The following is a 19,994-nucleotide window of genomic DNA, read 5'->3' on the forward strand; positions in this document are numbered from 1 at the left end:
GACCAGATAATTAGTGCCAGCCGTGCATGCATATAGAGTAATACATGTTATTTGAAATTTGTTTAGGGCCTTACGATTGCGTCCATGGTCTCAGAGCGCTTCAGATGTCTGGCCATTTGTAGACCACAGTCCACACAAACATGAAACAGGTAGAGTGATTAGTTGCATGTGATTATACAATCAGCAATTCCGTAAAAAGTCTAACTGATAGAAGAGTCAAATAGCGCAAGATATGGCATCAGGAGCAAATGTACAGTGTTATGGTGCAGCACGGGATGCCAAGTCAAAGTACAAGCCACTGCTGGGCCATAGCCAATACGGAACCAAGCCGATGCACCCAGGGTGTTCGTTTTTTTGAGTGTTGCAAGTGTGAGTGGGAGTATGTGTGTGCGTGTGTGTGTATGGCTAGGTGTTACAATGGTACAAACAACATACATACGTCTTGCTCCTCTAATTGGGTCCGGAACCGGTGGCTTTGGGATTTTGACTGCATGTACCGCTTTCGTTTTTCACTGATCGATCACCTCAAAGTGGCCTGAGTTCAGTGAGGGCACGGCTATTTAAATAGAGTGGTTGTCAGGGACAGGTTTATGCCACAGCGCGGATGCGTGATTGCCCGTTACATTCCTTGCTCGCACACCATACAGAATAGATTGTGTTTCCAAAAGCTTTCATTTATGTATGTCAGTGGGATGGCTGTGTTGAGTTTTGTTGTTGTACAGGTCATATTTTCTTCTGTGTGTGTGCAGAGTGTTTGTTTTGGGTATTACAAACTTTATTTTGTTTGGGCCTAGCCATTTAAGAAACATGGTTATGAGGGTGTGGTTTTGAACAGCAAGGTGGATGTGCGGTTGGTCATTGCATTCCTTACTCAGATATTGTCGTAAGTAATCAATCGATTTTTTTGGGGAAGATATTTCTTTCCTTTTGTGGGCAGAATGAATGGGTGTGCGTTGTTCATTTGTGAATCTTGAGTGTGCATGTGTGGAATTGTGTTGTTGAAAGCTGTCTGGTTTCTTAGTGTGTTAGGTGTTGTGGGTGATTTTATGTGTTGTGCAGTGAAATTCTCAATTGCTTCTGCTCCTCTTACCTTACTGTGCACATGTTTCATGTTGGCTGTGCTGGGTGCAGATGTTTGTGTGCATTGACCGCAACAAACTTTATTTTGCCACTGACCTGCCTGCGTGTATGTTCCCTGGTTGCAGATGTTGCTGTTTGTTGACGGGTATAAACTTTATTTTGTTTGGTACTCTTCGGCCGTGCATGTCTCAAAATAGCTATACATTTTATATACCTTAAAAAGACAAAATCTTCAGTTTGACTGATGCGATTTTCTAAATGTTTGTGCCATGCGCTACTTCGGTCTAAGGCCGAGGCGTGTGCCAAAACTCTCACAAATCGAAGCGTAAAATGTAAGACTGTGTGGGTCAAACAGTGCATTTATCAGCCTGTGCAGACCATGGGACACCAAAGAAACACAGCTAACAAATCCTTTCGGCAATAAGAAACCTACCAATAAACTGAAAAAGCATTCTAAATGTGAGTGTTTACCCATGACAGAAACATTTTCTTATTACAAACTTCAATTAAGAGATTAAGAAACTGAGAACAAAAAATTAATTAAAAGAGGCAACTTATTAGAATTGATTGCATAAGCAGCAAAAGAATATTAACAATACATATACCAGGGAAGGCTTCATAAAGGCCGAAACATGCATTGGTGGTTCCCCCACACAATGGGAGTGAATTAAGACTAGATTTATTTTTCTAAATTAACAAACAAATATGGCTAACTCTTTGGAAGACCATTTCTGCACAAATTGATAGTTAATATAGATCAACATATGAGAAGCCTGCTTAGAGATTATGGATGATCTGTTATCAAGGAGCCAAGTTAAGCTCATTGTACTTGGGAAACTTTCAGACACTAAAACAGACATTCCTTTATCAAGTATAATTGGATGGCAACTAAAGTTCATTGAACTTTGAATTAATCCTCCAGTTTCTGAAATGTTGCATAGGTTGCTATGAACAGCCACCCAATCATTAGAAGATATAAAGAGACCAAGAAAAATGTGTATTGACATATTTTAATATAAGAAGACAACAACAAAATTCAGATAATTGAAAATATATTTATCTTCATGACTGACTGTGGGACCATTACATGCAGCAAGAACATTGAAAAAAGCAGCCAAATTAATCAGGAAGTCATCATGATACCCAGGAAACGCATTATAATTATTTCTAAGACCGTTTATGGGAATAATATGTAATACAACAACAATGAATATTGATTGAATGTAGCATTTGAGTCTAATTAGTACTTGTTCCACGGATGAGTGTTGTGCATATTGTTAGTTTTTCAGTAATCATTTTAGGCATGAAAACATTGTTCAATCTTTGCCAAATTTGATTTGGCATGAATTTTCATATTTGTCTAATTAATTTCCGGGCCACATTTACAGAGGAACTTTTTTTCCCTTCGTTTTTCTATGTATAGTTCAATGCAACCTTAACTACACTGCAGTGATCGCAGCAGTTTAAAATATCTTCAAATAAAATACTTAGCAGGAGGCAGATCTCTCTGTATTAATGGCACATCCCATTGAGCCCTGTGACCAACTATGATGACTATTTATAGCAGAGAAACCTGAAATGTAGACGTGGTGGTAATGGTCAGCATGGTGTTGTCACACATGGTGGGGGCAGGATGACCATACATACTGCCACTTTATATTTTGCAAAGGGCCTATCTTACCTGCCATTGCAGTGCAATTAATTCAAGATTATCAATAAATTGTATGCAAATGTGGAACAGTGTCTGGATTTGTCTACATAACCTCCTGTTATGCCGTTGATGTCTAGTATAGGTAATATATATCGTGCCTTTAAATGTACATGATGTCCTACGTAGCTCTAAATTTGTTTGATTTATCTCAATTTGAATGTTGCCTTTTTTCATGCAATAGTTAAATAATCTTAGTCCAATGCTGGTACTACTCAAGGGGATATCAGGTTTTCTGACATGTTCTGCTTTTCTTTGGCAGTTTATACACAAGATGGCTGTGATGGCTCACTCAGTGGTATGGCACACCAAAGCTGTGGTTAAGTTAATCCCTTCAAGAACTATCACCAGTTGCATTGGAAAGACTTGCTCTAGAGCCTTAACTTCAGGGGTTGCTGCCAACACGAGCACTTCAAGTTCCTTCGAGCTACTTGGACAAGACTACCCCAGAGATGACTACACCAATTTAAAAGGAAAAATTACCTCCAAGGTTGGGAAAAACCTACACAACCAAAGAAACCACCCACTTTGGTTGATAAAAGAAAGAATTAAAGATCATTTTTATAAGCAATACATTGGGAGGTCTGGAACCCCCCTCTTTTCTGTCCATGATAATTTGTGCCCAGTTGTTACAACAGAGCAGAACTTCGACAGTCTGCTGATCCCACCCGATCATCCCAGTAGGAAAAAGGGGGACAATTACTACTTGAACCGCAGGCACATGCTCAGAGCTCATACCTCAGCCCATCAGTGGGACCTGGTGCACTCAGGACTGGATGCCTTTCTGGTGGTAGGGGATGTGTATCGCCGGGATGAAATTGACAGCAGCCACTACCCAGTTTTCCACCAAATGGAAGGTGTGCGCCTCTTCTCCGGCTATGAGGTATGTTACCATTTCTCTTACGATACTACACCACCATCTATGAACAAGGGTGTTACTTTGCTATCAACACAAAAGCTTATATTCTGTCATTTCCTTTTGATCATTGGTTTTAGTATACCTTTTAAGCAAAGGTGTACAATGAAGGGCACTAAGCACACTGAAAGATGGGGCTAGTACTTTGCAATCATTCACATTATTTGAATTAACAATTCAATTTGGTTTTGAACTTTTTCTCAGCCTGATTACTTTCCATTTGAATGGCAAACAATGACATGAGACTATTTCTGTGATTTAAGAAATTGCAACAAACTTTCACTCACTGTGCTAGAATATTTGTAAGGTTCCCCATTTGCCATCATCGGAAAGAGGCAAGTCTTTTGACTAATGCAGTGTCAGGCAAGCAGTGCCAACATGTGTTGGTTGGTGTAAGGTAATGTAAAATTAGTGATTATTTCACTGACACCACTCAAACCCTCCCTAAAGAACAGTGTGTTTGACACGTGTTTGTGTTCAGGTATTGATACTTCAGCCTTATGAAGTACACATTTCCACTTTTCCAACTCCAGGACATGTACATGATTATGGGCATAAGTCCCATTACAGTTAAGCATTCCAAGTGTTACCCATCAGTCAACCCAATCAATTTATTTTTCCCCTTCCAATATCTGTATTCTGGCATTTCCTTAAGCACTGGATTTGTGTAATGCCACCCAAGCCGAGACAGACAGATACAGATATTTACCATTCCATAGCAATGCCTTATTACAAGTTTGGTAAATCCACCAAACCTTGTTACTGTTACTGACAGTAAATCTGCTAGATTATAAATGGTGAATTGGCAGTATTAATCCCCACTTGTTGGGTCCATAGGACTGTGTTTGGGGAATTGGAGCAATGCTAGAAGTCTATCCTCCAAATTGTCTCCTAATTTGGAATTGGAAGAAATGGGTTTTACTAGGCATTGGCAGTGTGAAAGATCTTTGGCAGGGGGTAAGCCACTCTCCTTCGGGGACCACTAGGTAAGGTTCTCATTTCCTGTATCCAAACAGAGTCAAGTGACATTGTTTGGGGATGTACTTGGACACTGACACAGTCCCATGCCCTAGCAGAGGAGGCGAAAATGGGTTCTTTCCTGAGTCAATCGAGTCAGAAGGCTTGAGATATCCTCCAATGTATTCCTTTTGGAGAAGATGGTGAATATAATATGGCAACGATTAAACAGGTGTAGGTGAATGAACTAGGGATCGATTTGTGAGATGAACAGTGGAACCAATAGGGAGGTGGACCTTTCCTTGAGGTTCATACAGCTGGAAATAATTCATAGGCTGTACTCGACACCAGCAAAGATGGGGGCCCTGGATCTGATAGATTCAGACAGATGTAGGGCTGTGGCTGGAAGGGCACCACAACGACTCACATGCTATGGGTTTGCCTGAGGGTGCGAGATCACTGGATGGGGACTTTGGACAGGAAAGATTTGGTGCTAGGGAAACAGGTCAGATGTTCTACAGAGACAGCAGTAATCTTAGTACTAAGACCTTAAGGTAAATATATATGTATATATACATTCACACACACAAATATATAGTTATAATGAAGGGGAGATACAGATAAATCAAGAGGGTTTCAGGGTAACAAAATAAGTTTCATTGTCCTGTACAAATTAGGGTAGGAGCAAAGGTGAGAGCCAAGATAGGATATGTCTCTGTGAATACAGTGAGGGCAATAGAACAGACACCTGGAAAAGGGAATGTTCACAAGGCCCAGGGACAGTCTCTTCTAGGACTTTGCCCTAAATTAAAGTTCAACAAAAGGTTGGTACAAAAAAGAGGTATTTATTCATAAACCAATGTCTCTCAAAGGCCTGGAACAGAATGACACTGACAAATTACCAGGTTCTCCCAGCTTTGGGTCCAACTCTCTTGTGGTTCCTATGCCACATTTGCAGATCCTAGAGTCAAATAGTCATATCCCCATGTTTTTGTGTGCGATTCTTGTAAATGCTGCAAGTCTACAAACATTCCTGGACCATTGATATTCCTTCGCTGTGACAGGCTATTTCTTCCTTGTCTGTCCGAGTCTATTTTCAGGCCATCGTCATCACAGGCTTGGCTTTCTTTCCATGTCGACCACACAACAGGTGCTGGGAATGCCAATGTTAGTTTTTAGCCTATCATTAAACACTAAACATGAAATAGCAGGCAGGTTTCTCAGTTCCATGCGTCAGTCCTCGAGCCAGACCTAGTTTTTACCCACTGCAAGCTGGGACTTGTAGGCCCATCCTTACAAAGCGAAAAATGAAACTACTAGTTCAGCACACAATTGGAAAATAAAATCAGAGCTGGCTGGTGGTGTCACGCATGGAACTGGGAAACTTGGCAGCTATGAATCCAAGATTGTTGGACACTTAACCAACCTTTACAACTCAATGAAAAAAGATGGTTGTGCGGAGTGGAAGCTCCTGGTACGAGGTCAGAGTCCTTTCATTATCCTTGATGAAGCGAACCATCCAGCCTTGGTTCAAACATTTCCTTGTTAGGCGGTTTATCATGACTGTACTGAGAAATGTTTGAGTTGTTTTGCATACACATTTGATTGTTTTTGGCTTTGGAAGTTTTTCTTTCATTGTAGTCCGATTCTAATGGTGGCAATCATTTCAGGCTCGTACCTGGGGTGACCTGTAGTACATTTGCTACTTTTAATGTCTGGTTTCTCCTTATTGGTTTTTCTCAGACTTTTTTCAACAGTAGCATAACATGTATCGTACAAAGAAAGGTGCTAATTACTATGAAATCAGCCTGCAGCAAATTTCGTAATTAACAAGTGGTTTTAGATTTTAATTCTGCTTTACCTGCATCTACCGTAACTCTATATCAGATTCAGTAATGGAGCACCCCAGAATTAGTTTTTCTGCTCCGATCCTAGATTGGATAGAAACGAGATGAGCGATGTCATGCTGAGGTTCTAGTTGTGGGAGGCTAGAGGCGGTAGGCAGGAAGGGAAGTGACGTTGGGGGGTGGGGAGTTGGGGAGTTCGAGAAGAAGCTGGTATAAAGAGGTCACATTGAAAGAAGCTCCGACTCATTTTGTGCGTCCCGCACTGCGAGGTGCGCGCGTGTGAAGGAAACACTCGGGCCACAACACTGGCGACGAGGGGAGCTGCAGGAGGTGTGGATGCCCATGGTGCCTCGGAGCGGAGCAGGTCAAATTATGACCGTCTCACGCGTGGAGGCGTGTGCTGCGCTGCAGATCGCTTCTAGTGCGCACGTGTAAGGAAGGCGCCCGCCTACCCTGAATCGTTCGGTGGAGCGGATCAAAGTCCTGGGCTGCGGCAGTGATTTCTTGCACACGGCTTGAAGAGAGAATCATTTCCCCGGGCAGGGAAGGTGCCCTGCCCCCTGCAGAATGCTCTGCAGAGAGCACTCAAGCCCTGGGCTGCGGCGGTGAAGAATCACACAAGGTGAGTTATGGGAAAGGTCCCTCCAATGGTGCTCGTGCCAGAACTCGGCCATTAAGAGGTCTAGCTGCACAGCAGGGCATTCCTCTCCCTATAACACAGTGCTCGTGCCTCTAGGCGGCCGTGGGGACTTCAAAGGGGATGGGGTCCACCAGAAAGGAGGATGTCTGGCCAGGATTGGGTACAGGTGGAGGGTGGGGCCCAAGGGGCAGTGAATCAGGGAACAGCAGCCCCACAGGAGCAGGCCCAATACAGGCTCCCAGAGTATTTGACTACCCAAATGCCTGGAGTATTCGATGTTGATGATACCAGGAACATGGGGCCAAGATGGTCTCGATGGATGAGAGACTTTGAACTGTACATGGGGGCCACAGGCCCATTGAAGAAAACAGACAAATGGCCTGTTGAAATTGGCGGTTGGTCCGGCTACGCGTGACATCATTGACTAGATGCCTGCAACATCCATAGGCTCCCTGTAAGAACTAAAGGATGCATTATCGCCATACTTCAACCCGCAAACGAACATGGATTATGAGCGACACCTGTTTCACAGCACCAAACAAACCGAAAGGTGAGACGATGGACGCTTATGTCATGAGACTCAGAATCAAAATGAAGCACTGCGACTTTGCGAACTACTCCAACACTGAGACCCTGCATTCGCAAATTATCGCCAGATGTGAATTCCAGATGTTCCGAAGAAAAATACTGCAAAAGACCTGCACATTAGATTAAATACTGACACTGGCCAGGGCGGAAAGGGCGGTTGACTTGCAGGTGGAACATTTTAACACTCCAGCCACAGGAGAGACTGCATCGATTGCAACATGAGAGGAAGCCGGATGAGCCATACTGCTTCAAATGTGGGTTTGAATTTCCACATGAAGGATCCTGCCCAGCAAGTGGACAGCGATGTGCCACGTGCAGCGTAGAAGGACACTTCAAGGCAGTCTGCCGCCTCACCCGAGACAAAGGAAGGGAGAAGGGGCGAGAGGCTCCCCCCAGATACAAGCCCAAGCCCCGGCCCACGACACACCAGCCAGCGGGCACAACACACACACACCAACAAGATTGATGGACGTAGAACCCAAAGACAGAGACTCAGGGGAGGAGAGAAACCAGAGAGAAACAAGGGAAAGGAGAAGATATGTGACCCGGGTACGACTGGAGCGACGCTCGCGACGCCACGTGCGATATCTGGTCGAACAGTCCCCGTCGGAGTCTGAAGGCAACTCCTCCGCAAGTGAACTCTGAGGAAAAGCATATGTGTGCGCCCTAGGAAATTCTGTAGCCACGGAGCACAGTCCCACACTCATTATAAAGCTCAATGAAAGACCCACAGAGTTCCTTATTGATGCAGGAGTGACCGTGAACGTCATCAGTGAGGAAATATTTCAGGAACTGCCGCACTCGAAGCTGTGTCCAGCCACCGTACAAATCTATGCTTAGGGAGCAACCACGCCTCTCAAATCCGCAGGCCAATTTGAAGGGTCATGCCGATACAAGGGCCAGGAAAACAAGGTCTTAATCCATGTGCTGAAGGCTGGCAAAGAAAGTGGCTGCGTGTTAAGCTTCCAGACTGCCGTAGAAATGGGTCTAATTCACGTGCTGTACAAGATCATGGTCCAGAAATATATAGATACAGTACACATGATAAAAAACCTCTGCCTCAAACTATTCAAAGGCATCGGAAAACTCTGCACAGATGCATCAAACTACATATCGACGAGTCGATTTGCCCCGTAGCACAACACTAAAGGGGCATACCTGTGAACATCCAAAAAACAAACTGCACAAGCTCTTAGAGCAGGACATTATAGAGCCGGCGACAGGCCCCACCACGTGGGTCTTGCCCTTCGTGCCAGTACCTAAGAAAGATTCAGACGCAATAAGACTCTGTGTGGACATGAGGAGATCAAACCAGGCAAAGGGAAAGACACATGGCTCTGCGTATCACAGATATGATACATTTACTTACCGGCGCCAAGGTCTTCTCAAAGTTGGACCTGAAGAAAGGATATCACCAACTGGTCCTAAGCCCCGAAAGTCGGAATACCCCAACCTTCGTCACCCACCTAGGGCTATATCGTTACAAAAGATTGAGCTTTGGGGTCTCTTCAGCGGCTGAGATATTTCAGGCAAAGGTCCACAACATAATAAAGCACATTCCAAACTGTCTGAACTATAGTGACGACATATTCGTTTTCGGAACTGACGTGGAAAAGCACGACGAGACTCAGGCAAAGGTGTGCATGGCCCTCGAAGCCGCCAACCTCACACTTAACCAGGAGAAGGGCGAGTTTAGGAAGAACACACTACGCTTCTTCGGACATGTATTCTCCGAAAAGGGCATGACACCCGATCCAGGCAAAGTGGCTGCACTCAATAAGATACCACCACCAACCAATGTCTGAGAACTCAGGTCTTTCTTAGGCCTAGCAAGCTATTGCACAAGATACATAAAAGATTTTGCCACGGTCAGTGGGCCCCTATGTGCGTTGACGAAACAGAATGCCGTATTCAACTGGACAGTAGGGTGCCAACAAGCCTTTAAAGTCATCCGGGAAAGAGTAGCCAAAGCTGAGAACATGTCGCACTAAGACTTGGAACGAAAGACCGAGCTCACTGTCGATGCAAGCCCTGTGGGGCTAGGTGTCATCCTGGCCCAAGTTGATGAGAAAGCCCCGACCCAATCACACATAGCGGCATACGCCAGCAGAAGCCTGTCACACACGGAGCACGCCTACTCACAGGTGGAAAAGGAAAGCGTTGCCGTGGTGTGGGCGTGTGAACACCTTCACATGTTCCTCTACGGCAAGCCATTTCGGGTGGTAACGGATCATCAGGCACTCCTATTCCTCTATGGTAACCCACAAGCCACGATGCCACCCCGCATCGCTCAATGGGGACTACGGTTGCAGGATTATGTATTTGAGATCGTACACAGACCGGGCAAAGAGGATAACCCGGCTGACTTTTTATTCCGTCACCCCCGAGAGGAGTATACACCAGAACCCTCGGTGGCCTACCGCTACTTGCGATACTTGATACAACAAGCAGTGCCTGAAGGCATCGAAAAGTCCCATCTGGTGCAGGAGGTGGATGCAGACGAAGCCTGTCAGATTATTTGCGAAGGGCTCTGGTCCGGCCAATGGAGAAGGGCTAAGGAACGAGGCTGTCTCGCTTCAGAAAATGTGCGCCTGGAAGTAGACCACTTTCTGCAAGTGAAAGAGGAATTAGCAATTTCAGAGGACAATTTCCTGCTCAAAGGCCATAAAGTAGTGATCCCCAACGCTTTGAAGAGAAAGGTGGTTGAGCTGGCTCACGAAGGCCATAGGGGTGTGGTCTCCACAAAAAGGATGTTGCGCCAAAAGGTCTGGTTATCTCAGCTAGACTCCATGGTGGAGGAACTGTTGAAGCAGTGCCCCACCTGCTGTCTCCTGACACCAAACTGTCATCCGGAGCCGCTGAGGATGTCTGAGCTGCCCGGAGGCGTATGAGAGGCAGTGGTGGCAGACTTCTTTGGGCCTATTGAAGGGGGGAGGTATGTTCTGGCCGTTATGGATGAGTATTCAAGATATCCTGAAGCGCAAATCATATCATCCACTGCTGCCCATCACGTGATACCAGCGCTAGACAGCATCTTCACGGCCTACGGCGTCCCGCCCCGAGTAAAGATGGACAATGGACCTCAGTTCAATGGACATAGCTTCAACCACTTCAGTGAATGCATGGGGTTCCACCATCATAAAGTCACCTCACTGTGGCCTCAGGCCAACAGCATGATTGAGAGATTCATGGCCAATCTGAAGAGGGCCTTGCAAGTGGCAAAGCTCACTGGGCAACCTTACAAACAAGTCATACACCAAGTGTTGCGAGACTATCGCAGCACCCCTCACAGCACCACAGGGAAAACCCCAGCCGAAATCATGTTTGGGAGGGACATAAGGACTCGGTTACCCCAGGCCTGCCAACCAGAGGATCGGCCGCCGGCTGACACTGAAGTGAGAGAAAGGGATCAGGCTGCAAAGGAGCATATGAAGGAATACGCAGACAATCGCCAGAAGGCTCGAGACTCACACCTGGCCATAAGGGATGTGGTATCTGTAAACCAACCGCAGACTCACAAGCACACGGCTGCCTTCCAAGAGGAGCCGCTCATCATCATCGAGAAGAAGGGTTCCATGATTACAGCCCAAGGAGACGGGGGTCCGACCACACGCAACTCGTCACAATTTAAGAAGTTCCCGCTGTCAGGGTCACGGTATCTCAGCGGCAGAGTGGAAATACCCCTTGACTACGAGTCTGATGATCCATACCAAGGAGACCACAAGGACATAGAGGTGTTGGATCAGGAGGGCATTGGTGGGCGATCCGGATCAAGAGGACTTGTTGAATACTCAAGCTCTCGGGCCCAGAGAGCCTGGAATAAGCCTTGCCGCCTCATAGAGGAAATGGCCTAGCGAACAAAGTTCCTGTGTTTTGCCACCCACATTGGGTAACTGTTTAAATTGGGGGGGGGGGGTCATGTTGACGTTCTAGTTGTGGGAGGCAGGAGGCGGGAAGGGAAGTGACATTGGGGTGGGGGCAGTTGGGCAGTTTGAGAAGGAGTTGGAATAAAGAGGTTGCATTGAAAGAAGCTCCGACTATGTGCGTTTGTCCCGCGCTGCGAGGTGCACGCGTGTGAACGAAACACTCAGGCCACAACAAGCATGTGCTTATTTCCTTTAACGCTACACTCAGCTTGTCTTCTTGTGTTGCATTTTTCTCTGTGCGTGCAAGTGCACGGTGAATTTGCCACAACCTGCTTGTTAACTAACAATGCAGGCGAAAACAAAATAAGAGGCAGGCATGCCGTTCTAAAATAAAGTGCCCAAGTTTGCGACGACCAATTTAGACTTTTAGCAGCAAACTGATAAAGTGGAAGGTTAGAGTGCACTTTGGAGAAAACGTGTAACAAAAGGTGCATTAAAGCGCACTGGTCAAATCACCAGCTGCACAGTTTATCATGTTTTTTTGTGGGCGAGTCATCAGGCGTTGCTTTGTAGTCCTATAAGCTGTCCAAGTCTGGTTGCAGTGTTGAGAAATATCTGCTTGCAAGATACATTTCATTTAATACATAAAAGCCTAGATACCATTAACACCACAGAAAAGAAGAGATGTTTCAATAAGGAAGGATCTAGGCTTTTATGCATTATATTAAATGTATTTTGCAAGCACATATTTCTCAACACTTTGACCAGACAGCCTGTATTGTATACGCAATGCCTGATGACTCGGCCACAGAAAGCCATGAACCTTGCATATTATTAAAGAAAGTACTTGAATTCTAACAGGAATGCCTACATACATACAATGTGCAGAATTTCTTCTGGCTCTTCTCGTAACCCAGGAGGGTGTCGCCTCTTTGTTAATTTGCGTTTTATCTTCTCAGACTGCACTGTTTTTCACTGCTCTCCCCCAGTGTGCCTACTCTTCTTCGCCGTTACCTCCGGGCCGTACCCTTCCTCCTGGGTTTGCACAGATTTTGACATTGAGTGCCCATATGCTCTCTGGGCCTCTTCTGTTCTTGTGGGGTTAACTGTTGCCATGAGTATGCCATTTTGCTTTTGCTTCCTCCTAGGAACCATAGTCCATCCTTCCTCCATCCTTGCACGCTACAGGATCCGACACCCATCGGGCTGGTTGGCGTTGGGATCACAGCTCACCTCTCACTTCATGCCCCTCCCTTTTTGTTTGACCAGGGCATGGCTTTTATACATTTTTGTTACTAGTCCTGGCTGCCCAGGTTGTTTCGTCCAAATAGTGCTATCTGGTTTTGTCTTGCTATCAATATTTTATACATTACAAACCTCCACCTGGAGGTTTTTTTTGCTGTTATCATCCTGGCATGTTATAACGGGATGTTAATATTTTTTTTCAAGTTGAGTAACGCTATGTTTGCTGTTTCTCAAGTTGAAAAAAACTACAAACCAAAATGGCCACCATGGATTAGGGAGAAGGGAACTACACATAGTCCCTGCTAAATTCCTATGGCGGCTATTGACGCGACAGAGATGCGTCGTGAACAAAGGAATGCAAGGTAAGTGGGGTGGAGGATGTGGAATTTTGGTTGGGGGTGAGGGAGGGAAGGGAAAGGGAGCGCCGGGACACACCTGAATCGCAGTGGGGAAGATGGTGGCCTCCCGATTCGGACGAGGCTTGGAGTGGGGGCTTTACAATGAGATAACCCCATTCTGAGCCTCTTAATTGGCTGGGAGGCTACCATACTCCCTTGACGGGTGCTAATTTATAATAAATATCAACTTTCAGTTTACTGAATCATTTAAAGGTTTTCACGCATGTAGCTGTTCAAGACCATTACTGTTATTGGGGTGGGTAGCTCAGTCATGTCTTTATCCCTTTGTAATTATTCCCTGTGCCCCTTCAACTAACCTGTTGATGGGAGTATATGGCGAGGTCTGGGTGTTCTGCAGGGTTGGGTGGTTGTTTCGTGTGAGGGCAGCTGGTCTGTTTGCGGGGACAAGGTTTTGAGAAAGGTCATATAGTTCATGCTGTGTTGGTTATAAGGTGATGCGGGGATGGACAAGACAGGGGCATCATGGCTGTAGGAGTGGCGAAGGGCTAGCAGAAGGCCGGGCTTTACTGCAGAATTCAGATGCCTGATTTTGTTTGGCAGGAAAGCAGGAAGACCTTGGATTTGGATGGTGAGGGGATTTATCTGAAGCAACCAGTAGGTAGTTTCGGTGGTGGTGCAGAGCAGCAAAAGAATGATGGAGAGGGATGGTGAGGTTGGAGGGTGATGGGCTGATGGTGAAAGGCTCTGGACATGGGCGTAATTTTAGGGGGCACAAGGGTGTTTGTCCCCCCCAACTTTCATGGCACACCATTTTGTCCCCATGCATTTGGCTGGGGCACCTTTTCTTCAGATGTCATGTCCCCCCCAACATTTTCAGCAAAGTTACTCCACTGGCTCTGGATCAAGATGGAATGGGCCTGGTTTGACTAGGGGCTCAGCCTCAGTAGTCTACCCTCTTCTGGCTCTAGCAGGCATCGGGGGGAGGGGGTAGAGCTTAACTGAATGGGAGTATTGCCAGAGGTTTGCCTGCTCAAACCCCTCGGCTTGGAGTAGATTGCAGGGGCTGATGCCAATTCTTTAATCATTGTAACGTCCTCATTTCATCCATCTTTACTTACATTGTATTACTCCTTCAATATATTCCACATACTTATGGATTTGGTTCTCGAACTTCAACAGTCTATGTATCTAGACTTCTTAACAGGCATGGCATATCCCTTCAAAGAACCCTGGTCAACCATGCCTACAATATATTTGGGATAGCATGTGCACATCTTGAGACCATCACACGCCCTGACTTTACATATGTATTAGCAATACATCAATCTCCAACTATTACCCTTTACACACCTTCCCGTGCTCTGTACAAGATTTGTTTAACATATTTCTCTCTCTTCTTATATTACACCATCTGTTTAACATATGTCTCTCTCTTCTTATATTACACCATCTTCCAGTGAATTAATCCTAGGCATAGTAAGGTCCTGCTGTCCCTGGACTTTTATTGCACCTTAACGTCTTCGAGACCACTATAGTGGTGACGTGGTGCAGTATCAAAAAACCTATTCATAATAATACAAGCACTAACAAGGAAGCACATATTTACATAATTATAACATACCCCAACAACAAGCCAACATACATAGGAAACATAGAGCACATTCGAAACACACACAACTTTATATTTTAGGTCTGTATAATATAAATCTTAAATTAAATGACCACAACACATACTCTCACGCCTAATGAAAAGTCCTAACTCAAAACGATAATTACTCTTACTACCATCTTCATACTATGTTTCACAACCAACAACCACTAACATCCACATACTAAGCACAAACAAGCACATCTACAACATCCATATACAAATATAACATCAGGAGGAGGTTGTTGCAAGGTAGCAGGTTGGTTGGAAAAATCAGGAGGTGAAAGAAAGCAGGAGGTTGGTTGGGAATTTGAAAGAAAGGAATATAAGAAGGTGGACTAATATTAGTGGCTGGAAAGGAGAGGGAATAAGGTGGTAGAAGGTAAACACCAGGAGAGGGTAGTTGGAGGTTATGGGAGATGCTCATAGCAGAACCCAGATGACCACGACCCAATCCTATCCGATTCGAGGAGGCAATCATTGCCCAAGGATGGGGTTTGGGGTGAGACCCCAAGCTAATGTGGTCTAGCCCACGATGGACAGTGGAATGAGTATTAGATGTACCTTTGAGGAGAAGGACTAGAGCATGAGTGGAGCGGTGGTGAAGAGAGTAGGAATCAGGACCCTAAAGCAGAGAGATGGTAGAGATCTTCAGGCAATACTCTGCTTCCCCAGTAGGCAGTTTGGAAGCAGCAGAAGGAAACCCCACACCTTCCCCGGTAGAGCCAAGGACAGGAATCACTGAGAAAACCAGACGAGAAGGCTGCAGAAACCCCTTGAAGTCCGGAACTGAGACCTAAATCAAAAGAGGCTGTGCAAGACATGGGAAGAAGGATGCTGCAACCCTTTTAAACCTGGGACTGAGACATAAAACAAAAACACTAAGCAAGACCAAAGAAGGAATGTGCAGGCATCTCTTTAATGTGAGACTAATAACCCTGGGGTGAGAGAACCCTGAGAAGTACATAGGGTAAAATGGTGCAGGAAACCATTCAGTTTAAAAGAAGAATGTATAAATTTCCTTGACTTTCATTACATTAAAGTATATCACTTATTGTTTTGGGCATCCTGGGACACATTTCCAGTATGAAGAGACTTTGTGTAATCTACATTCTCATTTTAGCTCCGTTATTGATCCCTGTCACCATCGTGACAGTTTGTATCCGTGCAATTTTGTGCATTTTACTAAATAAATTGTGTAACGAGGCAGATGACTGTTCAGGTAATACCCGCTGCCACTACTCAGATGAGTATGCAAGTACCACTTCCTATTCCTACCCCTTGCCAGTATCGTCCAGGTGAGAAATGATACCAGCCGAGACATCACTACCACCCCAAATGTCGGGGGTGTAGACAAAAAGACATGAAATTCATTGAAAAAACATTGTTAAATGGATGTTAGGGTTACAAATAAAACCGAACAACCCTTGAAATTCCTTACCAACCATAACTCGTGCCACCTCCATGCACTGCTAAGACTAACACCCAGGACATCAACATATTAAACTTCTACCCACCAACTGCCACTTAACAATGTTACACAAATCTTTTGCATCTACATTTCCCATACTGTACATAGTGCTCCTATAAATGCACATATGCATTGTAGTGCTCCTATAAATGCACATATGCATTGTGCATTGACAGAAGTGCATAAATAAAAAGGGCAGCACAGATGGACAAGTGCTCATGGGAGCCTAGGAGGGAAGTGCCAAAGGATCCCAAGGTGTGAGGTCACTAGCTAACTGCTGCGGCAGAGGAGTCCCAAGGGTGGCCTACATCTTAACCGTAACGTCCCTTTAACAACGTTTTTTTTCTGTCAGTTGAATACGTTTTCATAAGTGAAAATGTTTCATAATGTTACATCACTGTATATAAGTTATTAGTAATTCCTCTTTTAACGTATATAAAATAACTATAAACGTCCTTTAACAAACATATTTTTAGCTATGCATACTTGTGTGAGTCGTTATCAGCAGCACATACTCCAATAGGCAAATCTGAGTAGATATTTGTCCTTGCGAAGGCCAGGCCCTCTGCCCACGGCGGGAAAGTTATCACTATTTTTTTTTATGTTACTACAATTTCAAGTAAAAAACGGCAGATTTCCAAAAACATCCATTCAAGTCCTTGCTGACGCTCCTCATGCAAATTTGCGGCAATCCCATCCAGCACTCCGGGCTACAGCCGCAAGCAGATTTTTATTCCCAATTAAACCTATAGCTTTGGCCATGCCACATGCCCCAATAAGTAAATCAGAGTAGGCATTCTTCCTTGCCGAGGACCAGGCCCATTGTCCAGGCACTAAACTTATATCAATATTTGTTGTGCTTACATTTAGGCACTTTGGAAAAAGAAAACACAAAACAGATTTGCAAAACCATGCTTTAAGGTCCTTGCTGATGCTTCTGACGCAGTTTTTTTGTTATTCAGTACAGCACTTCTGGCTGTCGCCGCAAGCAGAATATATCTTCCCATTCAGACCTATGGTTCAGCCATGCTACATGCTCCAATAATTAAATGACAGTACACAATTATCAAATAATTGCACGGCGGTAGAATGGGTAGATCACTGCACTTCATCTAGTATTTTAAACAGATTACCCTGCTGTTGATTACCCTGCTGCTGGTAATGGGTTCATTTGTGAAGGTGCCCTTCCTTTTTCAAGCATTAGGTTTTAAATAGGAGAGTGAGCCCTGTTCACCTCAGCACTGGGTTATTCAATATGTAACTGTTGTCGTAATGAAGCAGTCTTCAAAACCATTCTTAACGCAATATTTATCTTTAGAAGTCAGCCGACATGCGATTCCACTCTCTAGGATCTTTCTCAAGGCATGTGGATTGTGGGCCAGTCATTGTTGCAAGGTTGTGGAAATGAGTCTGGCATCCATTTCCAATATTTTGTCCCACTATGGTTGCAAATAAGGGTGGTTAACGATTTAAGGGGTGGCCTGCTGACCATGCGGGCACCTGCTTCGGCGTGCTTACTAATTGTCTGCTGATTAGCATCGTCTTCGAGTGTATGCAGTGATAGTCACAGCAATCTGTTGATGCGATCCTTTGCAGCACTTCGGGTTGTAGCCACAGACAGAATTTGATTGACGGGCAGAATTTATTTTCCTATTCAAACCTATCCCGATTTTGGAAAACTTCACCACGTAGTCCCTGCTGGCCATGCCCACTTTTACCCCATTGCCAGTACATGAAGGTCATGGCTAGGAGCCAGATTGTCTGATTCGTGGTCAAAATCTGGCCACTGCCCATGGCCACAGACCATTACTCGGACAATCTGGCCACTGCCCATGGCCAATGGCTATACCTCAGTCACCAAAGGTATATCACATTTTTTTGTACCTACATTATGACACTTTTTAAAAAATAAAACATGAACACATTTGTAAAACCATGCTTACAAGTCCATGCAAATGCTCCTTGCACAACTTTCCTGCAAATACATCCATGTTTTATTTTTGAAAAGTGTCAAAATGTAAGTACATAAAATAGTCATATGACTTATGTCTGAGTTGACAAAATCCATTCAGACTTTTCAGAAAAATTCAAGGTTCGGTCTATAGTCTTTATACAATCTTTTGTGTACATTCGTCAAACGGCAACAAACCATCTAAAAATGTTGAAACCCCTTCTAATGTTGCCCCCTCTTCACAAAATCCCACCAGACTTTGGAAAAACATTCACATCTGGTTCTTAAATCTTTTTTCAAACTCTTGTGCAGACTCGCGAAAAAGCACCAAATGTATAAGCCTTTCAAATATTTTTGGACCCCCCCTTCTAATTTTGTTTGCTCTTGGCAACACAGCACCAATGTATAGCCATTCAAGGTCATGTAAAGAATGATATCCAAGGATTTCTTACAGTTTCATTGAGTGGTGCCAAAGTTATACACCATCCAAAAACTGCTTTTCACCAACCCTGGAATGCAAAAATATGTATGGATGCCTGAGAACATTACAGGGCTGTCCCGTACTGTTTGCGGACTTTGGAGATGAAAAACCATTTTCTTTTGCTTTTTATGGCCATATGCCATCCCATCCTCATCACCCCTCACATCCCCAGAGACTGTTTAATTAATTTGACAAGTGCAATTTTGTGTTTTTTATATTTTTTTACTGCGATGTATGCGGACTACGGTGGCTGCCCGCAAAGCCAACATGGCCACTGTTTCTAAAGTTTTGATGCACCTCATGCTTTTCACCATCCAATCAGCGGGCGTGTCTGATGTCCATGGGGCCCGTCCATGGACCAAAGAGGAAAGTGAGTCCACGGACTGAACCCAGATATCACTAATTATTTTTACCTACTTTTGGCCCGTTTTAAAAAAATCTACTGGACCGATTTACACCAAATTTACAAAAGTACACTTTCGGGACCAAGCCGCCGTTCCTGTGGCAAATTTGGTGAAAATGCGTCCAGCAGTTTGGGCTGTAAACGTGAGCAAATTTTTTTTCCATTGCATCTATGGGAAAAACACACATTTTGGGACCTCCCTTATAACTTTGCCCCCTCATCCCCTGCAAAATATCTCACCAGACTTCACACAATCAATCTGACAGAGCCATATACTCTTTTTGCAAAGTTTTGTGAGCATTTGTCCAGGGGGGGCCAAGTTATAAGCCACCCAAAAAGTACTCTTCATATGGGTTTAGCAACTTAACCAGAACTACAGGGCCTCTACTGCAGGCCCTGTAATATATATAGAATAACTACTAGATACATACATATCCATGATGTACATATAGTAGACACAAGTACCTATAAAAACAAAGAGCATATAGACATGAATATTCGCACCTAGACATGAAGTATACTGTGGGATGCATTGACCCACTAGGCTCTGCCCTGCGACATCACTGTGTGCTGCTTTCACCAGAACCAACAAAATGACCGCAAAAAGCCCTGTGCGCGCTAAAACCGCTGAGAAGTGCACAGTGAAACCGGAAAAATTGGCTGCCAATCTACTTTGCCTGTGTCCGTGGGGAACAGGAGACCACACTGATAGAACCTGTCATTGGGCTGCCCACAGAGTAAAATGGAAAATACCTGAAAAGGCAGTGCTTCATTGCCAGGAAACCCAAAGGTGCTCTGCTGCTGAAATTGCAAATCATGGTTCCCAAACATCAG

General features: G+C 44.6%; 1 protein-coding gene across 7 annotated transcripts in view; it reads left to right on the top strand.

The window, feature by feature from the left end:
• The window catches only part of FARS2 (phenylalanyl-tRNA synthetase 2, mitochondrial), a 2,528,336-nt gene that overhangs the window by 927,127 nt on the left and 1,581,215 nt on the right, over positions 1–19,994 (top strand). For all 7 annotated transcript variants that reach the window (XM_069613454.1, XM_069613452.1, XM_069613456.1 and 4 more), the window contains one exon: positions 3,051–3,671. In XM_069613454.1, the coding sequence (XP_069469555.1) occupies positions 3,063–3,671 (609 nt within the window). In that variant the 5' untranslated portion in view covers positions 3,051–3,062. The remainder of the gene's footprint in view (positions 1–3,050; positions 3,672–19,994) is intronic.

Source organism: Ambystoma mexicanum, chromosome 5p (genome assembly GCF_040938575.1).
Source record: "Ambystoma mexicanum isolate Mex_15411 chromosome 5p, UKY_AmexF1_1, whole genome shotgun sequence".
Lineage (NCBI taxonomy): Eukaryota > Metazoa > Chordata > Amphibia > Caudata > Ambystomatidae > Ambystoma > Ambystoma mexicanum.